The sequence below is a fragment of the Narcine bancroftii genome, chromosome 1, assembly GCF_036971445.1.
Source record: "Narcine bancroftii isolate sNarBan1 chromosome 1, sNarBan1.hap1, whole genome shotgun sequence".
Lineage (NCBI taxonomy): Eukaryota > Metazoa > Chordata > Chondrichthyes > Torpediniformes > Narcinidae > Narcine > Narcine bancroftii.
Genome location: NC_091469.1, coordinates 73,844,976 through 73,871,867, shown reverse-complemented (window position 1 = coordinate 73,871,867; position 26,892 = coordinate 73,844,976). Strand labels below are relative to the sequence as shown.

At 39.5% G+C, this 26,892-nt stretch overlaps 1 protein-coding gene across 6 annotated transcripts in view; it reads right to left on the bottom strand.

Annotated features, from left to right (window-relative positions):
- LOC138759741 (transducin-like enhancer protein 1) overlaps positions 1–26,892 on the bottom strand; it is a 149,071-nt gene that overhangs the window by 21,343 nt on the left and 100,836 nt on the right. For all 6 annotated transcript variants that reach the window (XM_069930352.1, XM_069930370.1, XM_069930353.1 and 3 more), the window contains 7 exons: positions 18,389–18,508; positions 16,985–17,038; positions 14,706–14,858; positions 11,410–11,542; positions 10,509–10,687; positions 3,696–3,772; positions 2,042–2,291 (listed from right to left, as the gene is read on the bottom strand). In XM_069930352.1, coding sequence (XP_069786453.1) covers positions 2,042–2,291; positions 3,696–3,772; positions 10,509–10,687; positions 11,410–11,542; positions 14,706–14,858; positions 16,985–17,038; positions 18,389–18,508 — 966 coding nt within the window. The remainder of the gene's footprint in view (positions 1–2,041; positions 2,292–3,695; positions 3,773–10,508; positions 10,688–11,409; positions 11,543–14,705; positions 14,859–16,984; positions 17,039–18,388; positions 18,509–26,892) is intronic.

Below are 26,892 nucleotides of genomic sequence, written 5' to 3'. Positions count from 1 at the left end.
ACCTCGGGCCTCCGGCGGCGGCGGCAGGACCTCGGGCCTCCGGCGGCGGCGGCAGGACCTCGGGCCTCCGGCGGCGGCGGCAGGACCTCGGGCCTCCGGCGGCGGCGGCAGGACCTCGGGCCTCCGGCGGCGGCGGCAGGACCTCGGGCCTCCGGCGGCGGCGGCAGGACCTCGGGCCTCCGGCGGCGGCGGCAGGACCTCGGGCCTCCGGCGGCGGCGGCAGGACCTCGGGCCTCCGGCGGCGGCGGCAGGACCTCGGGCCTCCGGCGGCGGCGGCAGGACCTCGGGCCTCCGGCGGCGGCGGCAGGACCTCGGGCCTCCGGCGGCGGCGGCAGGACCTCGGGCCTCCGGCGGCGGCGGCAGGACCTCGGGCCTCCGGCGGCGGCGGCAGGACCTCGGGCCTCCGGCGGCGGCGGCAGGACCTCGGGCCTCCGGCGGCGGCAGGACCCGGCAGCAGCATCAGGTGCTCGGGCCTCTGGCGGCGGCGGCAGGACCTCGGGCCTCCGGCAGCAGCGGCAGCAACAGGACCTCAGGCCTCTGGCAGCAGCAGTAGTAGGTTTATATATGTCGGCAAAACAACAGGAGCTGAAGGCCTCATTGTGTAAAGCAATTATGTTATAATTAGGCATGATAAATTTTGCTTAACTACAAGATCATAATACATTGATCAGGATTTAGGGCAGGTCCACCATCACCTGATGTGTCATGATGTCACCAGAATGTAGAACAGTTCTAACCCCGGGGATGGCACCTTGCAAATGTGAAAGTGTTCAGTGTCCCAGTTAGGAGTGGTCAAGTGTGAAAAGCCAAACCCCCATTCCTATCCCAGGACACTGAACAGCCAATTTAATGGGAAGCAAGTGTGAAAGGGGCTTTAAAAATGAGATAATGTCTGAATGGCTTATATTTCATAATGAAACAGCCAGAATGAAAACAATAATTTTCTTATGTACATTGTCATAAATTGCTCTGCAGCATTGGGTAGGATTGTTCATGTCTTCAACTGCCCCAACTTCAGTTATAAGATGGCCTATACAGATACTTCAGAAAGACCTGTAAAACATTTTAAACTAAACTTTAGAAACTAAATAGCTACCATACATCTCAGTGTACAAGTCGAGTCGTAAAGCCCTCAAAAATCACAAAAGAAATGAGGGTCGACTTATACCTTAAATTCACCAAAATAAACCCAGATTAACATCAATTCAGCATACAAGTCGATTTTGAAAGCACCTCCTTACCGCCGGTGCCACTCATCCCTGATACCTGCCCACCACTGGCCGTCGCCATTACCATTCCTACTTGGGTCCCTGACATCGCTGTCGCCGCTCCTGCCTGGTAGCCAAGGTTTTTTTAAATGTATTTTATTTACAATACTTGTGATTGGGGTGTTTCCAAAAAAAAATTGGTGTTGTTCCTGGGAGGCCTAGACAGCCCAAAAAAGGTCAACTTGTATGCTGGATATACCATAAAACCATTAAAATTAGGCTATAAAAGGGCAGGCAGACCTATCTGACAGTCAACATATGCCAAAATATATGGCAGTTAAGAAAAAGGATTGAAGTATTAAGAAATTATTGCATAAAATTTTCAAGAAGATTTTATCAACAGCAAACCTGTGAATCAATTATCAGCTCCTTGTGCCCAACCAGTTTCATCTAGGCTTTTCCCAAATTCTCAAAGGTACATCAACCACTTGAATAATTCTCAACCTCAATGACCTCATCCACCAAATAAATTTTTTAATAATTATTTGTATTTTCCCTCTTCATGCATTTCAAGTTGGCAAATTTATATTGATGTTCAACCAAACTTTTCATAAATATTCAGCTTTAATTTCCCAGCTGAATCTGGTTCACCGATGGTTGATGTGGGAAGTGGGACCATTCCAAAGTTGGTGTTAAATATGTGCAGTTGGAAACAAAACTTACTACAATATTTAGTTTAGAACCAAGGAACTGCTATCTAGAATTGTTTCAATTTCCTGATTAAATCTCATCGGAGAGAACTGGAATTTCAACAGTAGTTTCTATTCACTTACCAAGCAGTCCAGCTGGGACACTGGGCTCTTACTGCCAGGTTGGCTGATATCCCAGACCTTAACACAGCCCTTCCCACCAGTGTACACATGTCTTGTGGGGTTACTGATGGTAACTGCACACACAACTTCTCCGTGGCTCAGTGTGTTGATTTGTCGAGCATGTCGTGGGATACCTGGTCCAATGAGGGCATCAGGAGGAAAAGGCACAGGCTGCATTTGCCCATCCGCAGTAACATGGAAAGAATAAGCTCTATACAGAAATAAAATGAAAATAAAACACACTGATATTTGCTGAAAACTATGCCTCGTGAGAGTTTTTATTTGCTCTCATTTTTATCTCCTTACAATAGATTATTTTTCAGTCATTTGCTACAAACTCATAGCTCACTATTCTTTTTAATTACTTGAAATGTTGTTGCTGCATTGTCATGTTACAAAATGTAGGAATCAGTACCAATTACTGTGGAGTCAGAATTCAAAATCATGCCAATTTCTATTGAATCATATCTCAAAGCCACTTTGGTCCTATAAAAATTAAATTATCCAATCAGCAACCTGTATAATTTTATATCTTGATATTGAAGCCAAATTGTTACACTCAAGAGTGGCAGAGATGATCACAGTCACACTATCACATTTATAGTTTGCACTTCAATTATATATTCCACATTTCATGATTCTGACCTGGGCATTAATAGGCCACATCCATCATGATTTGGATATGGGTCACCCAATGATTTTAGATAATCTCTAATTACACTTTTGGGTGTATTTTATGGATTTTTGGGGACTGAACACGAAAAGTTGCCCTAAAATGTTCCCATCATTAACCGTATTTTAGATACAACCTATTTTTGTGATTTCCTGTCATATTATAGGTCTATTTCAAGCATACAAAACCATGAAGCGCGGCATGTCATTGAATATTCATTTTCTGTTTTCGCACTTGGACTTCTTCCTGCTGAGTTTGATGCAATGATGAACATGGTGAAAGATTTCGTAAGGACATTGTGACCATGGGAAAAAACAGTATTGAAGCACCTGGAATCCATCATTGCTGGCCAACTATTGTTGGACACTGATATGAGAGGCATCAGATGTTGAATCCAAATGAAAATTAGCGACAAAACCTTTTTAGGTCAGTTGAACTGACGCAATGTGTCAGTATCATTATGTGATTATACATGCTGAATTCAATAAAAGTTAATCTTTCTCCAACTTCCTATATAATACATCAAATCTGAAATTATCTTTGTGTTCAGCTTAACATAATTCCCAAATTTTTTTTTTCAGGAAGTAAACCTTTTGAAAACATTTGTGGTCTAGTGTTGTTGAAGTAGTTACAATACAATAACTTGGCAACAGAACAATTTTAAATAATGTAAATTGTATTGAATAGTTCAATTAACAATAGACGTAGTATTCCACTTAGATGCAATGTAAACACCACATTTGCAATGCTAAAGTTAAAAATATAGTGTTCTTTTATCAACTTAAATTAAAATCATTACACCTGTTCAAAAAAAAACTCTGATGGTCTTACAGCTGTCAAAAGACTGTGGAACTTCAGTATTTAAAATGTAAAACATTAGAACCTGAATACAAATAGAACAAATGTTTCTATTTCAAATAATTATTTTCATTAGTTACTTACGGTTTTCCACCTGGAATGCCGGTCAAATTTGGAGGCATAGCAGGCACACGCATGTGAGGGTGAGGGTCAAACCCAACCTATGACCATAATATTAAACACATGTAGTGTGGTTGGCACAGAGCATAAATTTCCAACTTGCAAGAGGTGTAATCCTCAATTCATAATTTGAGTGCTATTATGTTGACTTTCTAAGAAACACTTCCTTTTAAAAAAAAACAAACATACCACATGAAAAGCTACATACAGTACAACTCAAATTTTCCAAGATGGTCGGGACTGGGCCTATTTTTGGATAAACTGGTCTTTTTTTTTTAAATACAGCCCAGAAGCAACAGCAAATCTCTTGTAATGGTATTTAAACATGGGAAGTCTTTTAAAGCATGAAACAATGTCTAATTCTCATCAGTTTTCAACCTGTGACATCAGTTTGGCTCCAAAAGAAATTTCAGATAACTGAGGATTTCTGATTGTTTCAAATAGGTGAAATAACATCACTTCCAGGTCCAAAAAAAAAATTTCAGGTAACTGAGGATTTTGGATAATCTGATTTCAGATAATTGGAGTTGTATTCTATAGCAAACATATATTTTTGGACACAAGACAGTGTGTCATGCTGAGATGGGGCCAGGTGCCATTTAAATGCAGTATTTTGCTTTCTTTAAGAACAGTAACATTTTATGCACAGAAGCTTTCATATATAAAAAAAATCCCCAAAGATAATCAATGACATTGAGCAAAAAGTATAAAACGAACCATAATTTGATCAGTATGATGGTTTTTATAGCACCTCTTAAAGTTGGAGACTCAAAGGTTTGGTGGCCAGGGAAGCAGGTTAGTGATGAAATTGAGAGAGTGGGTCCCAACATGAAAGATGCAGGGGTAAGAAAATGCAAGACCAGTTATTTATTTAACTAAAGTAATAAAATCCTAAGAATTAAAAGTAGATCATTCATGCCTTCTCTGCCATCTAATAGGATCGTGGTTGATCATCTATCGTAAAGCAAAACATAAATTTAAGTTTGAAGTCAGTTGGGAAATATTAATGGGTTTGATGGGTAAAAACATTGGAAAAGGATAGGATTTATCGGAGCTAATCTTTGCAGTTCCAAGTTTAAGTTTATCGACCCATGGACCAAGGTCTGGTGAGAACATTTATATTGCTTGCAGATCAGCTAGTGAATGCACATTCTAGCTGATCTGCAAGCAATATAAATGTTCTCGCCAGAGCTTGGTTCATGAGTCAATAAACTGAAAACAGTGAAGTGGGAAGAATTACAGAGAGAGTTCAATTTTCATAAAACAAAAAAAAACATTATTTTAATCAGATGAGGTCATTCAAGAGTCTGATAACAGCAGGAAGGAAAATGTCCTCGATTCTGGTGGTGCACAATTTCACTCATGAATCTTCTTCTCAAAAGGTGGAGAGGGAAAGACAGAATGGTCAGGATGAGACAAATTTTAAAATGTTACTGCTTTTACAAGGCAGCATTAAGTGTAGAACAGGTTGATGGAAGGGAGGGGGGCTTTGTGTTGTGGTCTGAACTGCATTTACAACTCTATAGTTGGTTGCAACCTTTGACAGAGCAGCCTGAGAGGCTACTTCCAATGGTGCTCTTATACAAGTTTTTGAGGATGTGGGTGACATGGCACATTTCTTCAGACTTCAGAGGAATTAGAGCTCTCGTGTGTTTCCCAAGACATTGCATTGTGTTTGGATGGATACAGGTTTTTAGAGATGTTTACCACCAAGAATGTAAAGCTCTCTATTAGCCCTACCTCAGTGCCATTCATTTAGTCAGAGGAGTCTATGACCAGCTCCTTAGTCTTGCTCACGTTGAGAGAGGCTCTTGTCATGGCACCAAGACCTCACTTCTGTACTCCAACTCGACATTGTTTGAGATTCTTCTGATAATATTAATCTATATATGGAGTTGGGGCAGTGTTTGGTCAAAAAATCATTAATATATAGGGAGCACAGTGTGGAGTGGGGGAGGGAGGGGAGGCGTGGACCAGTGTTTCGGATGATCATGGAGGAGGTGTTGGCATCAATTCTCACTGATTGTGGTCCACAGGACAGGAAGCTCTTGATCCAATTGCAGAGGGGACTGCTGAAGCCAAGGTCTGAGTTTAGGATGAATTTTATTTAGAACTATGATAGAATTGTAGTAAGTAGGAGGTAAGCAGGATTTAAGTGGCCTCAAAACGATTGCCTTCAAGATGCAATGTAGGAAATATCGTTGCTACCTCTGGCTTGACCAAGAATAACTTAAGACCTGACCTCCCCTCCTGTTCAAGAAGCAAGTCTCTTGGGTAATGAGTTAGACATCATAGGAACTTAACTCACTGAAACACAGCAAGATTTCTTCAAATGCTGTGATAAAATCAATTTATATTTGGTTTATACAAGAAAGGGTGACCTTCATTAAAGTATTCTCTAATATTATTACTATCGCCTTATAAATCATGATCAGCAAAGAAAATTTGGTGAGTGGAACTTTAATGAGGCAACAGTTTCAACCTAACCCAAGTTTTATACACGTGTCCACAATCCATGTAGAAGTGAAGTGCAAGGTAATAGGGATGTACAAAGGTTACATATTGAAGAGTCCGCATTCTTTTGAAGCCATTTATGACTTTCGAAGTGCTGTAAAATTAATTTTATTATCATCATATAATAAAAGCCAAAGAAGCTAAAGGTTTTTAAGTTCTCAGCTGTGCTAAGAATTTTTTTTTTCCTTTTCAGAGTGTGTCTGACATTTTCTTATCTATTAGCGTTTCACAGACAAACACACCTGTTCATGCATGGACGTAAATAAAATTAGATTAAACAATGTACCCACCAGGTTATCGTTAGGGCAGTAATTCTCAACCTGTTTGAGTAAGGTGGTAGGTGAGTCGAGAAAAAGGTTGAGAACCACTGCACTAGGGATTCCTGATCGAGTGAATAATATCAAAAAGTCAAAATAGACTATTAAAGGCTTGTGCAACATGAAGCAACAATGTAATTTCCAAATTCATTTTCCTCCTCCCGCATTTTTCATTTATATCAAAATCTTTACATTTTTCATTATAGTTTTCAGCTTCTTCACGCTCACTGGCTAGGATATGAATGTTCGTGATAGAAGAATTCTCAAGAGCCACATACATACATAGATTATAAATTCAAATTGACCAGGGGCAACAACATTCTACACTTAGTTGCACATTGGCTGAGAGAAGTTGCATCCTGATGCTTTGAGGTACCGGTGGAATGCCATACCATGCCCAGCCAAATCGTATCAAAACACACAAGGATCCTCATTCTGCAGCCTTTCATACTCCATGGTGAATTTATAGTGCAATATTTCAGTGAAAAATACAGGGTTATGGGTATGAAGTAGGGTTGTGGAGGAGGTTTATATATAATGGCACAACATCGTGAGCTAAGGGCTCTGTACTGTGCTGGAATGTTGTATAGTCTATTTCCTTGGGAAGAAAAAGTTGCACGTAAATTGCCGCCTTCTATCCAACAGACAGGCCCATTGAAAGCAAATGATTTCAATGGCTTGGTTTTCAAATTGCCAGTTTTCTATTTGAGGGTGAAGTATTTCAGACTGCAGCTATTCTCTGCTTTATTGCTAACTTAGACCTGAATGGAAAGGGATGTAAAATTGTTTCCACAGTGGTAGCACTTAGAAGAATAAGAGCATCGAGTATTAAAAAAAGGTGTTTGATTTCATTCCCAATTTATTTCCAACTGTTTTTCATACATTTTCATATATCCATTTGACCTTTTTACTCTTAACCCCTAAAAAGTTCAAGTTCAAGTGGTTTAAACATCATGCTTTGGTGGATTAGGGATCTGTTCTGAATAGAGAATTTTTCTGAAGAAACTAAGGTGGGGAAGTAACACTTTCATCCAAGCTAATTGCTTTTCTCTGCTCCTGAGCATCTTGACTCTGCTGGAATGCTGTCCTTCGGACACTGAACATTGAGAAAAAGGTGAGAAAGTGGCAAGTGTTTATAGTTTCTGTGAACTTTAATAATGAGTGCAGGCTGGCTTACAGTTCCACTGAGAATGCACTGCTGTTCATCTTATTCCTTCTCCCTCTCACATATCCAAGCATCTAGTGTACAAGTCAGGCAGGGATCAAACACTGAAATTTTAACCAATTTACCTCTCCTAGCCCAATCAACTGAGGTCATTTGTAACATTATCACCGACTTGGGTGTCAGCAAGGACCACATCTTAAATAATTGTACATCATAACGACATGGTGATTTGAGACACTTGTGATTCAAACTTCTTTTAAAGTTTTTTTTTAAAAACTCCACATGATATATTAGTTAGTAAAACAATAAATGAAAGATAATTCATGTAATTTTAACAAAATAACTTGCTCCAATTCTGAATATAACTACAGCACAAAAAATGCTTGTGTTGTTTACCTCTCAATATCTAGCTTCCAGAAAGAGAATATGTAATGCTCCAGCTCTTTTACCCTCAGGGATTTATAAACTAAAATACCAAGAACACATCTCCTCAACTTGGTATATACAGGCTTTGATGATTTTACTCCGGGTTGAAGGAGGTGCATATGAGATTGTATCTGTCTGGGATGCTGGATAGAGGCAAGGGAGGAGAGTAGGGACACGTGATGCATGCCTGATAGTTACAGGAATTAAGGAAAGGCTAGTGGGTCAAGGACTCATGGAGAGGGTTGCATCAGGGAGTCATGGAGTGTTGTCCTTGTGGAAAACAGAGGAAAAGTATTGGTGGTAGGGTCCCGCCAGCAGAAGGGACAAAGGAGAGAGACAGAGAACTCCTTCCCTGAAAAGGGAGGACATTTCAAATGGCCTGGAATGAAAAGCCTCATCTTGAGAATATATGTGATAGAGAAACTTAGATTAAGGGTTGATATCCATCCGAGAGACCAGGTGGGAGGAGACAGCGTAATCAAGGTAGCTGTGGCAGTCAGTGAGTTAATATTGAATGTCAGTAGTTTTTCTTCTGAGATCCAGAAAAGAAGGGAGACAGAAATGGTCCGTGAATTTAAGAGAAGGTCAGAGGTGTGTAGAGAGATTGATAAAATTGACGCATTCCATACAAGTACAAGATGCAGCAGCACGGCAGTCACTGGAGGTAATGGAGAAATAGCTAGCAAATGACTTTGGCACTAGGACTATTCCAGGTAGCCAATAATAAGACAGGCTTAGCTAGGGCACAGGCGAGTGCCATGGTTATGCCTTTGATTTGGGAAATGCCTGTTATGTGCCTTTCCATAACACATCCTGATCTCCAGGAGGAGGTGGAGAAGAATGTCTTCCTTCCATATCACCAAACAAACCTATCACTAATAGTCTGTGCTTGATGTCTGAGCAAGCACTCACTATACTTAAATGCTGATCGTTGCCTCCCTTTCTTCCCACTGTTTTTGGAGCTCTGCACCTCCTTCAGGCTATCCTTTGCCTTTCTTCAGATTACTGTCCTCCAAAACCATTTCCTAATTCAGCTCAATCCCTCCATCCAATCCTACAGCCCCACTGAACCCTGCTCTTTGCTTCCCAATCATCATTTTCTATCTGGTGCCTGGTTCTTCCCTCACCCAAAAACACAACACCTCTCTCTCTCTCTCTCTCTCTCTCTCTCTCTCTTTCATTGTTCAGAAAAGCAGAATGATCAACAAAATTGTCTGGCCATTGGACAGGAAATAAATGTCAAATCCTGGTAATTTGGCAACATTTCCAGGATTCTCCTCATGAAAATCTGTTTTTTTTTTAACCTTTCTAGAATTGAAGACATTTAATTGTGTGTGGCTAAAGTTTTCATTTCATACTTGCATTTAATGAGAAATCCTAAACCAAGCACAAATGGAACAATCATAAATAGATTTTTTTTTAAACTACTTCCTAGATCAATCCAACATAATCACTTTTCACGATTTTGCCCATCTCTGCCCAAAAATGACCAGGTGGCCTTTTAGCAGCCGATCTATCTGATCCACAATTGGTTATTGCTTCAGAAAGTCTATCAAATTTCCCTCCTCTCCACTGAAATGTTTGTGTGTATTTTGGTCAGTATGGTTCATAGTGTGAAAAATATTTAAAAAAAAAACAATGCACAGTTGGGCAGGGAAGTGAAGAAGGCATTTGGGATCCTTGCCTTCCCAAGTTGGAATATTTAATACATGGGTTAGAATGTTATATTTCAGTTGTGTAAGGCATTAGTGAGACCATGCTTGGAATGTTGTGTGTGATCCTCCACATACTGTAGGAAGCCTACGATTAAGTTACAGGGGTTGTGGATTGTGGTGATACAGGGGACAACCTGTGTATCTGCAGAAGAGTACTGGAAGACAAGGCAATATCTGGCCAGCTCTCAATCAGCCGACCTGAATGGACCAAACCCCACCCAGTTGGCTGCCATTCACCTTCCGGGATACAAGCCAGATCCGGCCCCTCGATATCAGTCTCAGAGCTTTGCACAGCAATCTAATAGCCAGCTCTGTAGAAGTTTATGTAGAATAAAGCCTGCTGAACAGAAAAAAAGTCTACCAAATTTCAAATCTCAGTGCAGCAGCAAATTTCCCTGAGGATGAAACCATCATCCTTAGTTCCTGTCACAGACTTTGCATCCTCACTACTGACTCCAAACATTCACACTCACAGTTACAAACTGTATACAGTATCACAGATTGAATCAAATGAACATTTTACATTGCATGACTGCAATACATGGATATATTCCTCCCTTATTCCATTTTTATATACTGCTGAGTTTTAATCTTGATAGAGAAAATAAACCGCAAGAATGTGGTTAGCACAACAGCTTACCATAGGGGGTCGTGCATAGGCGACAACTGCTGCTGCTGTGGCAGCACTCATCTGAGGTGGAATATTATGAAGGTTTGGATAACTTCCTGGGCTGTTCAGGTCTCCATTAATGCTAGGCATTATCCCAAAAGGTGAGGGGTATGGTCCTGGCACTGCCAACGGTGCCCTTAATCCCGAGGCTGTAAGTAATTGCAAGAAAATGTTGCTTTACTTTCTTTACTCACTTTGAGTGGTGCTTCAATTTCAAAGACAAATTCTCATGTCAAAATGTTCAATTATTTATATTTTCAGTAGAGTTTCTAATTAATTATTTATAATACATACTAAATATGTTTAAAGTCCTGACAACTTGAATTACCATGATTACATTTTTTTTTGAATATTTTATTTTAGTTTTTATAGACTCAAACCAATTCAAACAACCAATACCATCTTTTCCAACATTCATGTAACGTACAGAGTCTGTATTTAACCACTGTAGCCCCTTCCTTACCCCCCCCAAACATATAACCATACAAATACTAGTAGGGTTCACAGTCCCCACCAAAACCCAAGAAAAAAATTACCTAACTAAATAACAAAAGTAAAGAATAAAAAGAAAAAAAAACTTTAAAAAAATGCACGTCACCTGCACTAGGTTCCACTTTCTTTACTCCATTCCTTCCCGTGCTGGAACAGATTTTTATAGTGTCCATATTTCAAAGGGAGGAGGAACTAGCCAATCTGTGTTTCAAATAGGGTTCCTAACTTTAACAAATGTGTCATGATTAAAGTTTCAGTTTTCCCTTTCAAATTTATATTTGAAAACTAAGAAACCTACTATTAAAAAATAGTTATTTTATCATGCTTTATTATCAACCAAAAGAAAAAAGAAAATCAGGATGGATAATTGATTGGTTACCTAATGGGTCCATGACTGGAGGTTTGCAGAGACCGGGACGCAATCCTGAAGTAGCACTTGTACCGGGAGCTGTCACTTCACCACGGGGGGTTGGGGTATTGGATTTCAACACAGGAGTGCTCGTCTTTTCATGCTGCATTCAGATTGCATTTATAATAAGCATCAACATTTAATTCCATAGCAATTGTGCAATATATTGGTTCAATTGCAAAGAACATTGACCAGGAGCATCAAAGAACTTTTTTTTTAAAAAGGAGAAAAATTCTCAATAGGTTTATCAATAGCTAATTCTTGTTTTTAGCGTTCTTGGCTAGAAAGTGGGGGGGGTGGGAAGTAAGCTGGATCCTCAACAGACTGCAACTAAGGTCAGACCAACAATACCCTGTCGTTCCCACTGCAAAATTCCACCCTCAATGGACAAAAAATACTACCTGAAGCTGTTGGTGCTTTCAGATTGAAACATTGCAGCAGCTTTCAATTTCCCTTGTAACATCAAGTGAGAGCCAGAAGTGACACACACAAGTGGCTTGTACAGTTCCCAAACAGAGTGTTCAAACAAATAAACATCAATTGAAATCAAAAAACAAGATTGGAGCAGAAGCAAAGATTAGATTTGATTTATCCACATGGTACGCCAATATTCAAAATTCCTTTATTGTTATGTAATAATGTAGAAAATGTAATATTACATGAAATTTCCTTTTGACTGTCAAAAATTTGCCATTAGTATTGGCCAGCACCCCTTTCCCTACAGGAAAGAGTAGCAAAAGAGTGTCCCTTCAGAGACACTGTGTGTCTGTGGATTCACCTCCAGCGCTCCCACAGCCTCAGCAATTGTACAGTCCCTAAGGGAAGGAAGGAAAACATGAAGGTCTGCAGACACTGTTCTTGATGTAAAAACATGATGTTGGAGAAGCTCATCAGGTCAATCTTGATAAAGGGCTCAAGCCCGAAATGTCAGTTATGTACTTTTATATTTGCTGTATAAAGGATACTGTTTGACCTGCTGAGTTTCTCCAGCATTGTGTTCTCAACTGTACAGACACATTTGGTCCATTTGCAACCTGAGCTCTAGATCCAAACCTCTGACATGATCCCTTCCTGCCCTTAGCACACTCACGAATCCCAGTCCAATGCCTGGCTCCCCTGCACGCAGCCTGTGTGTGTCTTTCAACTGCAGGTCGTCAGCTGCCCATATCCTGTGCGAGTTCCTTGAATGCTATCTGGTGACTGCCTGCAGCCTGTGTGGGTCCTTTGGCCTCTGAGCCCCTTATTGTTCCATTGCTGTTGTCACCGTCCTGTAGGGCCATCTCTTCTGTTTCTCCCCCTTTCTGGTGTCCTGGTGTCTGCAACCCCTCTTGGCCACCGCCGAGCATAGGCACCACCATCTTGGACACAGACCACGCAGTTGCAAGATTTTAATCAAAAACACCATTGTCTCCTTTAGTAGGCTATTTAAAGCCAGTACTGAGCCATTGGCATTAGGACCAGGCAGGTGAACCCTGTGGAGCAGCACTCTATCCCCACTCCTCTGGTGTACTGACCACTAGAGGGAGCTGGGAGATGAGCTGCTGCATCTTGGGTCAATTCAAAATGGATGCCTCTGTGTGTGTTCCAGCTAATAAATACAGTTGTTTTAAAAGAACCCAAGTTTCTTTATTACAATAAGAAACATCACACCTGGGTTCATACCAGTGACTGCGCTGCCATTTTAGATAACCATATTTAATTTTGACAAAATTAAATGGGTAAAACGATTTAGAAATTAGGAACAAAGAATTGTATATTTCTAGCCTATTACACCTTAGGTTCCTGTGTGCATAATTGATGCATTGCAGCTATTTTATTTGTGAATGGAAGATTGTCAATGTATTTTCAAGATTAGTTTTAAAATTTGGGAAAAAAAAACTTCAGGTTATCAAAAACAAGATGGAGTTATTCAGCTCTGAACAGGCCCTGGGACTTGATTCGCCCATGCCAGCCAAGTTTGGATTCTTGACTGGTTCCATTTGCATACATTTGGTCCATGTCCTTCTGAACCAGTGGTTTTCAAACTTTCTCTTTCCAATCACATACCACGTTAAGTAATCCCTATGGCACAGGTGCTCTGTGATTAGTAAGGTTAAAAGACCTCCAACTGTCAATATGTGAAAAAAATACTTGCTATTTTTAATGAAAATAAGATTTTTAACCATGCAAACAGATATTCAAATCAATATATACACTTTTAGTTTATATTAATTTATATTGTTTCAACAAGTTTTCTCTTCCATTCAATAGTATATAAATTCAATTTACTTGAACAATTATCAGCGCAATTATCAATGACAGTTTAAATAAGTTTCTGTCCCTGATCAAGGCAGAATATGTTCATTTATTTCTAGAATATCCAGGTAGGTTATAACTGTAAAATGCAGATCATAACAAAATACTGCATTTGATGGAAATCCAAGCATCTGTGCAAGTAGAAAAACAAAGTTAAGGACTGGTCCATGAGCATGATCCCAAACTTCAATAGAATGTCACTTCAATGTTCCAGCTTAGTCCCACGCCGATCTCCCACTTCTTAGCTTCTTACACAGTTCCAACCAGACATCACTTGAGTTTGAGGAGTAGCCCTTCATTTCCAGACTGAGTGCATTGCAGTTTTCAGCTCAATAGTGAGTTCAACAATTTGGATTACTCAGCATTGCAGCTTGATTATTCCAGAATTCCTGCATTCTTTCTAAATTCCTTGGGTAGGTATGAATAATAAATCACTTCCGCTGGCCTTGTGCAATCTACCACCATCACTTTTCCACAGAGCTTTGCTCTTTCTTCTTTCATCTACTCCACTTGATTTCAACCTATTCTTCCTCAATTCTCAAAAAGAGTCGATGGAAATGTTACCATCTTCACTACCTGGTATGATGTGCCCAGTACTTCCAGCATTTTTCATCCACATAAATTAAAATTGTAAAATTTAGACTCTTTCAACCCATGGGCCCTTTCGGTCCACAAGCACTTGCCACCCAATTTATCTACAACACCCAGTACATTTTGAATGCAAACCAGAGTCCCTGGGTAAAACCCACGCAGACATGAGGAGAATGTACAAACTCTTACAGGCAGCACAGGATTCAAATCCTGATCCTGAACCCTGATGCTGTAACAGCGTTGCATTAACTGCTACTCTAATGTGCTGCCCCAAAACCTTTTTGTTGTAAAGTATTCTGACACAACAGACAAATGAGCAAACTTTCTTTTGGAGTACAGCAATGTTTAGGCATAATTAAATAAGATTACCCAATACTCACATGACTGAGTTCTTTGGATTTGAGAGATGAAGAGCTGCCAGAAGATGCTGTGGAAGCAGGACTGCTGGATGCATCCTTCTTGAGCAGGCGAGATTTATCAAGTCCATTCTCACGTGGAGAATGGGCAGGAGTCCCTCGAGGTGACGATGGATCCTACATAGTTACAGCACATTTTTTGTTACTTGCACAGTCATATCCTAAGTCATTGGAACACCGTAATGATCACTGCAGCATTTCATATGAAGTGGATATAAAGTCTAAAATACATTGAATATCACAGCCCAAGGTCCAGGAATAAACTGGAGGATCTTCTCTGCAGAGAATCTTTAGATTTGCACATCTATAGGTGAGAGGTGCTCTCACTTTAAAGGAGACAAATTTTGAAGCTAATAGACATGAAAAGACTATCAATTAACTGCTGCCCACTTTATGGTATAAATTTAAAATCTCTGCCAATATCTTTAATGTCTGGAACATGAGATGAAAAATTAACCTATCTCAAAGCAATTAAATTTTCCTCTACATAATTGACATAAAGGGGTCATTTGGACATTAATTTCTGCAAGTTTGGCTACTAGATGCTAATTAACAAGGAAAGATTTTCTGTAAATTGGCATGTTAAAAATCCAAGTCAATGATCTTCAGGATAATTGACAGGGGTAAGAGACATTGAATAATTCATATTGATAAGAGTTTCAAGGAGAGATTTTTTTTATTAACTAAATTTGTGAAAATATTCCAACTATTATTTGAAATTATTTGCTGTAACATATAGTGCAAATACAATTTAGCATTTATCACTATAACAAAAATAAACAACAAAAATCCAGCATGTAAAACAAAATACAATGAAAGGAAATTACTCAACCACTTTATCATTGCAATCTATGATAGATGCAGCAGCAGTAATTTCTGCTGCCTCCCAGTGTAGGGGATTTAAGTTCGATCCTGATCTCGAGTTTGCATGTTGACCCAATGTGTTTCTACTGGGTGCTCGGATTTCCTCCAACATCCAAAAGGTATGATGCTAGGTTAATAGGCTATTGTAAATTGCTCTGTGTAGGCCAGCGCAAAGGACCCAAAGAAAAGTTTGTGGGCAAATGAGAGAGAATAAGTTACAGTAATTCAAAAGTCTGAATGCAGAAATTCAGACCACCTGGATATGCAAGATTGGAAAATGCTGGTATTTAATAGATATTCGGTCCCTGTACACAAATAACTGAAAGCTTATTTGCAGCCACATTAAAAAGGAAAATTTTATTTTCACCTTCATTGCAATATGAATTGAGTAAAGACATCAAGGATAGATGTACATAGGGTCCAGGTAAGAATGCATCTGCAATATTCTATATAAGCTGGCATTCCTGTCAACAGATCCAAGGATATACTTGCAATAGAGAAAGTGCAATGAAGATTCATCAGATTGATTCCTAGGATGGGGTGGGTTTTCTCAGCCTGTACTATCTCGAGCTTAGAAAAGTGAGTGATAATCTTATTGAAAGGTAGAAAATTCTTATACAGCAGGTCTTAAAATGCAGATGCAGCAATGATGTTTCCCAGGGTGTCAGGACATCAGAGGCAGTCTCAAAATAATTGACCAACCATTTATGACTGATAATCACATTCTGCCCATCGCAGAAAATTACATTTTACCCACCCAGAGGATTGAAAATCTTTGGAATTCAATACCCCCAAGAGCTGTGGAGTCTGAGATTTGAATATTCTTAAGACAGAGATTGAAGGAACCTCGACAATCAAGTGAATCAAGGGATAGTTTACAATGGCAATGGTGAGGCACAAAATCAACTATAATTTTATTCAATGGTGAGCAAGCACAATTGTCTGAAAGGTCAAGACCTACTTCTATTTTTGCTTTATGTCTGTTACAGTTAGGTTAGAAAAATAAATGGTGACATTCACCAAGTTTTCAAATATTTGTCCATTGCTCAAATGCCTAATTGCTTGCTAATCTCAGCAAGTGCACAGTTGGCCTTGATGCCCGGGCAGAAGCACGTTACATTTAGAGGGGCTACTTGTATAGCTCCTGAGTGACAAAATGGTCTTGTGTGAAAAGCAAATGAGGATAGATTTTAATTCAACTGCAATGTTGGTTACGAGTCTGATTACTTGCCTTACCAGCAGCTATGAAATCATAACCGACACAGATGCCAAATAACGATTTGTATCTAGTATCCTTTCAACAGTCAATATTTAAAAATTGAATCCAGGTCATTAATTTGTATTAAATATCAAACAACATGCAACACACAAGTACAAACCTCATTAGAAACATCCACTACCAAATTGTCGTCACTCTTATCCCCATCACTGTCCTTTAAAATAAGATAAATATTTTCAGATAAACTACAACAAGAGGGTCAATTACCTTAAAATAATTAAATAAAAACAAATGATCCCAAAGTAATCAGTGAGTCATGCAGATCCCTGGGTGCTCACATTTCAACTTGATGACCTTTCATCAAACCTGAAACGCTAACTGTTTCTTCCCCAACAGATGCTGCCAATGTTGCCCGCCCAGTATTTCAAGCATGTTTGGTATTTATTCCAAATTTTCAGCATCTGCTGTATTTTGATTTTGTTAGAAAAATTGCTTTATTGGTTTGCATATTGTAGCAGAATACAAATTTATTAAACAATAAAAAGAACTTGTGCTCAAAGCTATAGCTGCAAGAAGATTAAGAACTTATTTTAGCACCCATCCCTTCCCCTCCTCAGTCCAAAATAAGAATTACTTCCGTCATTGTTCCTCAAAATCCATGACTGCACTTTTGTTGATTGCATGTTTTCTATCAACTGGATATCTGATACATTATTTGCACAACTTGAAATCGCAGCAGGTAATAAAAAGAAATTTAGAGCAACCTTCAAAAGGAATTTTGTGTATACTTGAGGCACTTGGAAGTTCTCATTAACAATTTAAACCACATTGTGAGTGCGTGTGGGAGTATTGAGGAAGTGAGGGGGTTTGGCAAATCAAAAACAACCCCAGTTCTTCCCTTGTAGCACAAGGGATTATATCAGCATTGATGAGATCATCATCACCATGAGAGGGGAAAAAAAAATCATGGAGGCCACAAAAAGGGAGATGGTGGTGGTGGTGGAGGAGGAGATTGCGTATAAAGGGCTGCATTAAGTTGAAGGGACTTCATGGTCAACAGGCTTGAAGATCATACACTGGAGGTAGGGGCAAGATGTTGTTGGGGAGATTGGGGCATTAGGAAACTGTTCAGGGTAGTGGCTTGATGCTGTAGGATTAAGGCCCTGTTCTTCTGGGTTTAAGATTTTGTTTTCTAGGAGTGCCCAACAGCAGGCACCAAATGGGCAACATGGTCCAAGTTCCAAAGAGCTAAGACCACAAATTACTCTGGACTACATCAAGTTTTGATCATTTGATACTAAAAAACAAACAGTGTGATACAATCGAATTTGTAAAAACTTGACTCTAGAAAATTAGCACATGAAATTAACCAAATGTCTCTCTGAATTTAATATTCAAGTTCAGGGATTTCATTTTGTTTGAATTTTTAAAAAAACATTTCACCTCAACCAAAATTCTATTTTGTAAATACATTTAATGGAAAAAAAAACACATGCTTCTTTCTCAATTATTGCACTTGATGGAGAGGCATTATATTTCTTAACCCTAACACACATGTTCTTACATAGTGACTCATGGAGTCCTTATCATCAACCTTCCTCTTCTTCACATCGTTGGAATAATCAGGTCCATTCCTGCGCTTATCTGTACCTCGCAGACCATCGGGTACCAGTAGGGAATTACTCTGTGAAGACAGAACAGCTACTTTCAAAAGAAAATTCTTTTTTATTTAGTCCTTGAATGCTTACGATACAGAGCTCAATGTGATTCAGAATTTACTGTGTCCAGACCGCTTTAATGATTTTCTAAAAAGGTACTAAAGAAAAGTTGTTTGAAAATAAAAACTTGACTCCATATATACTGGATCTTCAATACTAGATTTTGCACTGTACTTTTGTCAAATACCCATGGGCTACAAGCACTTACCATTATATTCACCCATAAAGTCTCCCAACATATTTACAACACCTAATTTGCGGAATAAGAGCCAACATTCCCCATTTAAAACTCCAGTTACATCGCAACTGCAATACTTCATAATGATGCAGAGATACAGATGAGTCCAGTATCAGACAACTGATTTCAGTAAGAGCCATGATCACAGCAGTGAGAATTTCAAATCAGTCTTCCAGGCATCACAGGTGCATGGAAAGATGTTTTATTACCACCATACATCTTTACCAAGCCATGTCCTTAAAGTACCAAGTACCAATCACTCCAGCAAAAGCAATCTGTTGGAATGACTTTGTGGGTTGAGCAGCATCATTGGGAGAAAAGAATAGCCAACTTTTCATGGTGAGTTTAGACATGATCCTTGAAGTCTCGATGAGGATTCTAAGCCAAAACATTGACCTTTCTTTACCTCACTAATTCTTTTCCCTCGAGCAAGAGATTCCAGTGTCTCTAAAATTACTGCAGCCTGTACAATCAACATGACCACAAAAGGCAAGTTGATCTCAAATTGATACTTGCAACTAAACTTGAAGATTATTTTGTACGATAATAAAAAGACAGTAGCCAGTTTTGTTAATTCAAAGTTTGTTTATAATAGTTAATCCAGCTCCTTTAAACTGGAAACCAATTCCCAGACCTAAAAATACAAGATAATGTAATAATAACGATAACAAGTTTATTGTCATATACATGGTACAATATACATATACACAGACATTCTTGCTGCAGCTGAACAGGTGATTGAATAAAAAACTATAGTTGAATTGAAATGAATGCATAGCAAAGCCCACTTTACTTCTTTAAATATAAGAGACAGCTCCACATTTACTGCTTCCCTGGAACTTGAACCAAGCACAAAAGGATTCAGCAATTCACTTGGATCCAAAGAAAACCAAGTAAAAAGGGAGTCCATAAAGGCACTTGCATAAGTGCAGAGAATTGATGAAAATGATTGATACTAGGTTTTAATATTCATTTATTTGTACATGCATACCTTCTGAGGCTTTTTACTGACTCATATGCTAAGCAATTGCAATGTTTCAGGGTCACATCGAACAAATTAATAGACTCGCTGTTCTCATTCACATCAATGTAACAATGAGCCATTTAACCAACGGGATATCCATGGGGGCAATTTGTTCAGTGATGTGTTAAAGAACATGAACAATGCAAACTAGTTGGGTGAAGAAACTCAAATGCTTAGGCGATTCGTGAGAAGTTAAAACAAGTGAATGACCTGCAGTTGAGAATAATCACATGGATATAATCACTCCCATAAGAATTTTAATCGTCTCTAATTTTCTGTTCTATTAATACAGTAAATAGAACAGAAATATTTCATTCTAGATAAAGAGCAGAGTTCTCAACCACAAGTGCAATAAAGATACATATTCAGAAAAACAAAAGCCACTGTGTAATGTATAAAGCCACCAATGTAATTTTCCAGTATAAAACATGATATAGAGTTACAAGCACAAAACAAGAACGCAGAACACTTCAACCCTATTTTGTCAACTTCTGCTTACTTCAGAAAATGCTCCTCCAAGGCTAATACTAAGCTGTCTTTTATTCACGGTCAGTCAAGCTAAAGAACAGCCAGAGGTCTCAAGTAAATTATACAAGACTCCAATGAAATGTAATCCAGCGTAACCTCCTGTGTAACCTTTACTACTGGTTTGCAGCCAAAAGGCACAGCCTTCTCGAATCCTGACAACACTTCATTTCCAGTGGCAGTCATTTGAGGATTTAACTCTCTAAATCAGTATGATATTGCTCATGAACTTCAGTCTTACTGACCCCCGCCCCGAACCCCACAGACAAGCAAACAAAAGCACAGTTCGTTTGAAGTCACACAATGCAAGTGCAAGTCCTTATACATTTTGTACAAAACACAAAGGATAATGATGCCTGGAAGCCATTATGAGGTATTAATCTAATCAAGAGATTTAAACCACAAGACTGAAGCTTCAGAAGTTCAGAATTGTCATCTGAATCCAATGATTAGATTTCTGGCTTGAAATTGGTCCAGGACTTTAATTTTATTCATACAAGGATGGTTTTGTTCAGTTTTTGTGTTGACAGCATATGAGCTGGTTAGTCGATGTTGACCGCCAGTATGTTCACCCTCACTGAAGCTTGGTGACGTTCACAGAAAGATTAACAATAGTGGCATTATTGCATTTAGAGTGCAGAATCATTTGCTGTTGATAATTGGCACAGATTCTAAGGCTAGTATCTATATTTTTCCTACTGAAGCTAAAACACCCTCTCAGTAAGAAGCTTCAGTGGCATAAATTATAACAGTATCTCAAGGGGCAATGCAAGAGGAAGTGCTGTGGGCCAAGTGTATATTACAATTATCTTTATCCCATCTAATGATCTACCCCCTCCATTCCCAAGGTATTACGGATTTTGAACTTCAAATAGTAGTGAAATAATTAGTCTGGCACAAAAATTGAACTGAGCTTTTGATGCAGCTCACAGTTTCACCTCTGAACCACATTTAGTTATAAAAAGTTTATTAAGTGGAATGGCATTTTATAGTACATTACAGCTGAGTATTTGAAGGAGGCTGCTTTAGGCCTATTTTGTTAATGTAACAACTTTGACCTGAGGATTAACAAGATTTAGAGCCCAGCTTATAAAATTCCCTGTAGTCATTCAAAGTCATGCAGCTGTGGTAGGCTTTGGCAGCAACTACACTTAATCTTCAAGACCAGACATCTTCTCATTTCATGCTAGGTCAAAGTATTTTGGAATAGGCCAGGCAATGATCCGATGGCATTAATTCCATTTGAAATGACAGATAGGCATAACTTCAAAAATCACACAGCTCGGAGTCATTGTATAAAGTAATTTATTAAAACTAGGCTTGTACTATTTTGTTGTATTAATACCCCAACCAGAGTTAAATGAAATCTAACCAATGTAATCATTTTACGCTGCCCTTAAAAAGCCAGAGTGACTGTTCTAAAGAACAAGGGCTAGATTGTGCAAATTTTCAGTCGCGGTTCACAGCAGTGTGGAAGTATGGAGTTGTTGGAGGTCAGACAGTGGTAAATCGAGCCTCTCACTTTGGCCCTGGACTCAGTCCAACAGCGGTCCTGTTATGTACAGAACTGTACATCAGCTCAGCTCTTTTGCACAAAACCAATCAAGGAATCACTAGCCTTCATGAAAAGTGTAAGTGAAGCCAAGTTTTTTTGCTTTTTAACTATTGAAAAACTATTGCTCAGTAAAGATGGTTTTTAAATAAATTTATCATTCACTATCTGCTTCAAAAATCAGTCTATTGTATTCAGCCTCCATCAGAGTCTTGAAACAATGATTTGATTCAAAAGCAAACAATGTTATGATGGAGTAAATCTGCAGATCAGACAGGATCCATGGTAGGATATGGGACAGAAGATGGGAGAGGGAAAGACAGGTAGAGGTTCAGAACACTGGGAGGGGAGAGGTGGGGGGGGGGGGGGAAGTTAGAGAATAAAAGTAAGGACTGGAGTAGGTGAGGAAGAAGTGGAAACACTGGAAGCAGACAGATAGGTGAAACCTAAAATTAGAGAAATTGATGTTTCTGCTTTTGGGTTTCAGGCTGTCCTGGAGGAATATGAAGGGTTGTTCCTCAAATTTATATTTGGCCTCACCCTGGCAACGAAAGAGGATAAACACATCTGTGACAGAGTATATAGAGGTGTTTGGGAGATAAATTGGGAAAGATTTGTTAGAGCAGGTCACACATAAACATTAAAAAAAAACAGAATTTTTGCAGTTTTGCAGAGTGCTCACAGACTCATGATGGACTGGTGTTTACAAAAGGCAACAATGTAGCAACATGCCAGGTAGCTTTGTCTGAAAAACAGTTTGTTGTCTGGAAGAGCATGTGATCTTTGCAGGCAGGGGCAGAACAGTTTTCTCTCTCACTCCCTCCCACTCTGAGAGCAAGAGAGACACAGACTTTAGTTCCAGAGGGACAAGCTAGGAAACTTTGGAAGATGGCCTGGTCAAACGAGAGGACTGGCTGTCTGATGTTTCCCTTGGAATTGAGGAAACAGAAAGGAACTCTGTGGTTTCATCAGCAAGACACCGATCAACAAGGAATCAGTTGTGGATGTCCTGGAACAAGGAAAACTCTCTCTGAAAGCCAACAAGAACCCTCCTGAGTGGTAACCATCTTCCTGTTAAGCACCAAAGCCTGGTGAACCATATTAATGTTAACTTCTGTGCACAGTACAAGAATTGCCTGCAACCAGTGAGATTGGACTGCGAACCAAAGAACTTTGTAAAACTTACATACACATGACACACACTTGCACTTAGAATTAGAGGGGGCTTAAGTAGGTTAAGTAAGTCGATAGAGATAAGTTCAAGTTTGATTCTATTTTCATGTTCAAAGATAATTAAAAGCAACTTTTGTTTAAGTAACCCTTTGTGGTGTTACTATCTATTGCTGCTGGGTTTTGGGGTCCTCTGGGAATGCTGTAATTGAAATGGGTGGAGACTGGAAGTTCAAAGCTCAAACCCACAGGCAAAGAGCATGCATCCAGCAAAGTGTTCACCCAATGGAAAATCCAAAACTATTGGGTTCCATTTTCTTCCCTGGCCATTGTTTGAAGGTGAAGTCATTTGTAGCAGCAGCATCCTTCTATCCTGACCTGCTTTCAAATGCATACCCTCTCCCTTAACAAGTCTTTGCATTTAATTTCCATAACATTGTCCATTCACAAAGACATGCTAACTTACCTGTCAACCAACCCTTCTGTGCCTTTATTACTGGCAGACTTCAGTCTTACATTGGATCCCTGGCCAGCTTCTCACCTTCTGTAATGTAGGATTCATCCAAAGCCAGGCTATTCTTACGTTGACTTGCACAAAGTTTGTGTCATACAGCGTTCACACATTTTGGCTGGTCAGGTTTCAATTTTTAAAAACTCATCCTTGTATTCAAATTCCTTCATCACCTCCAAATAGGAATTAGAAGCAGGGAAAGGTAACTCACTCCCTTTAAACTGTGGCTTACCTTACTGTTTTCCTGGTCACCCATTCTGACCTCTCATCCCATTCTTTATGATGATGAATCTATCCAACGTTGCCTTAAAAATTCTGCTTTCCACCACCCTATGAGGAAGAGGGTTCCAAAGGCTCATAAACCAAGAAATGAAAAATATATTGCCTCTTATCTGCCTTCAGTTGTAACCTCCAGGCCCACTTGGAGAACAACATCTTAAATGCCAGATTACTGTTCATCGACCTCAGCTCGGTGTTTAATATGAGAAGCTATCCTCACTAGGTCCAAACACCCCTTTCTGTAATTGGATCCTGGATTTCCTAACAGAAAGACCACAGTCTGTCTGGGTCGGTAGCAGAATATCAAGCACGGTCATGCTGAGTACTGGTGCACTTCAGGACGAGTGACCCATGACTGCATCACTAAATCCAGCTCCAACAATGTCACCAAGGTTTGCAGATGACACAACAGTAGTTGGCCTCATCAGCAACAACGATGAGTTGCACCACAGAGAGGTGGAAAATCTTGTGAAATGGTCTGAGAATAACAACCCGAATCTCAACGTGGACAGGTCAAAGATGATTACAAACTACAGGAGGACCTTCCACTACACATCAACAACTCTATAGTAGAGTGAGGAGAGCACCAAGTTCCTTGGGAGTTCACTTAACATCTCATTTGTCACGAAAGTGTAATAGTGACTGTACTTCCTGAGAAGAATGGAGCAGGCAAGTTTACCACCCATCATTAAATCAACCTTCTCATAGGAGCTCTACTGAGAGCATCCTGGCTGGCTGCATCACAGTATGGTACAGTTGCTGTGGAAAAATGGATTGGAGGCCAATCCACAGGATCATAAGAGAGGAAGACTGGAGTCTCCCTCCCCTCGCCCCGCCCCCCCAATCAATCAATGTAATCTATTATCTGAAGAGGCCAAGCAAAATTATTGAGACCCCCTTTCACCCTGCACACAGCATCTTTCAGCTGCTCCCATAGGAAAAGACACAGGAGATTCAGCACCACCAGGCTGAGGAACAGCTTCTTCCCACAGGCAGTGAGACTGTTGGACGACCAAAGGAACTGCTCACACTAACTATCTGAGACACTCATTCATAAAACAATATTTATTTATTTGTATATTGGAATACTTATCCTGCATATGCATTGTCTGTATGTGTGTTATGTCTGGTTGTATGTCTGCGTCTTTTGCACCGAGGATCAGAGAATGCTCTTTTGTCAGATTGTACTTGTACAATCAGATAACAATAAACTTGACATTCACCCTGTCAAGATTCCTCAGGATCTTATAATTTAATCATTCCCTCTCACTTTCACCTTCCTATCTCCATAACCTTCTCCAGATTTTCACACTCCCAGGGTATTATCACTCCACCATTTCTCCTATTTTAATTGTAATTCAAGGCCATGGATTCAGCTACCTAGTTCCAAAGCTCTGGAATTACCTCCCAAAACATCACTCTCCTCAAGAGAATTACCCAATATTAAATTGAGCTATTGGTGACCCATTTTCATGTTGATGTAGTGAATGGTCAAATTTTTCTGATAACACAATCGTAAAGCAGTTTGGAATAGTTCCACCCAGTGTGATGAGCTGTATTAAGAAAGTTATTGTCATTAATCTCATATGTAATGGATTTAAACTATACACTAAAAAAATCTCTTCCAGCCTGTGATTGTTCTGTTTAACTTGTTAGTCTGACACTAATTGCTTAAAAAAAGGCAATTCGGAGATTATGCTAAAACAGATAGGAAATGCAAAACCAATTAGCTTATCATAAAATCTGACACTGCCTGTATTCAAATTCTGCTCATGAGCTATCAAGACTCATTCACACACCTAACCATGCACTAGGAGCTGTTACACAAATACAATTTTGTGACTTCAACATGGTTTCAATCCAAACTCTTTCTCTGTACAACTCACAATGTTCTCTCCTTATGATGGATGTTCAGGATTTGGTTTAGTGTTCTACATGTACCAGCTGTTACCTGGAATTCACCCTTAATGTTCCTAATTGGTGAGCTGGCAAAATTTCAACCAGCAATCCCTCAATGGGATACCTTACAACTAGATCCAAAATTTTTCAAAACTAGCAAGGCAGAGGAAACAAGTAGATGGCTGAATATAATTTTAATACTCTTGTAATATGGATTACAGCACAATAAAGTGTATATTCTGGCTTCAAGTATCTAGTCTGTTAAACATGATCCCTCAGGAATTAGAGGAATTAGGGGATATGGGAAGAAGGCAGGTAGGTGGATTTAGGTCATAAATTAGATCAGCCATGATTGTATTGAATGGCGGAGGAAGCTCGATGGGCCATTTTTGGCCTACTCCTGTTCCTACTAAATATGTTCCTATGTTCATCTCAACAATACATTTGTGATACCAGAAGGAATGAAGTGTCAGTGCAGGCAGGGACTGTATCCTAATGATTGTAACCTCAAATACAAGAACAAATGATCCAATGGCTGAAGTTGTACCTTGAACCCTTTTACTGGGGAGCCTTGATACCACTTCCGGGCAGTAACTTCACCACACGTCTGAAATCCATGTCTACACTATGGTCCTTGTTTGGACTAAGGCTGTGATGAAGAATGGAACTGAATGATCCTGGTGAAACCATAAAAGGCATCTTTAAGCAGATTATTGGTGAATTAATAAATAATGTTTATTGGCCCCATCAACCACATGAAATAATTTTAGTGATGACGAAGCCTAGCCGAGACACCAGCGAACCAGACAGGATTTGGCTTGCTTATCAATATCACGTAGATGCCAGTTTTGTAAATGTACAGAAATCGTGGCGAGAGATGCTGCTGGTTGTGGAGCACAGCCTGCTCCCATCAAGCAGAAGATACACAAAGGTGAAAACTATTTGAAGAGAGTTTCTTTCCGGTTGTCATCAGACCCTCGAACAGATATCTTACATTTAAAAGATGATCTCACAAACCCAACTTCACATCAACCTGGAATCAACCCTACATCATCACAGGTACTATTCTCTGAAAATTTTGTTTTATTATTGCACCACCTGTGGCACTTAAATATGGATCGAATTGTCTGGATAGCACATAAAAAATGTTTT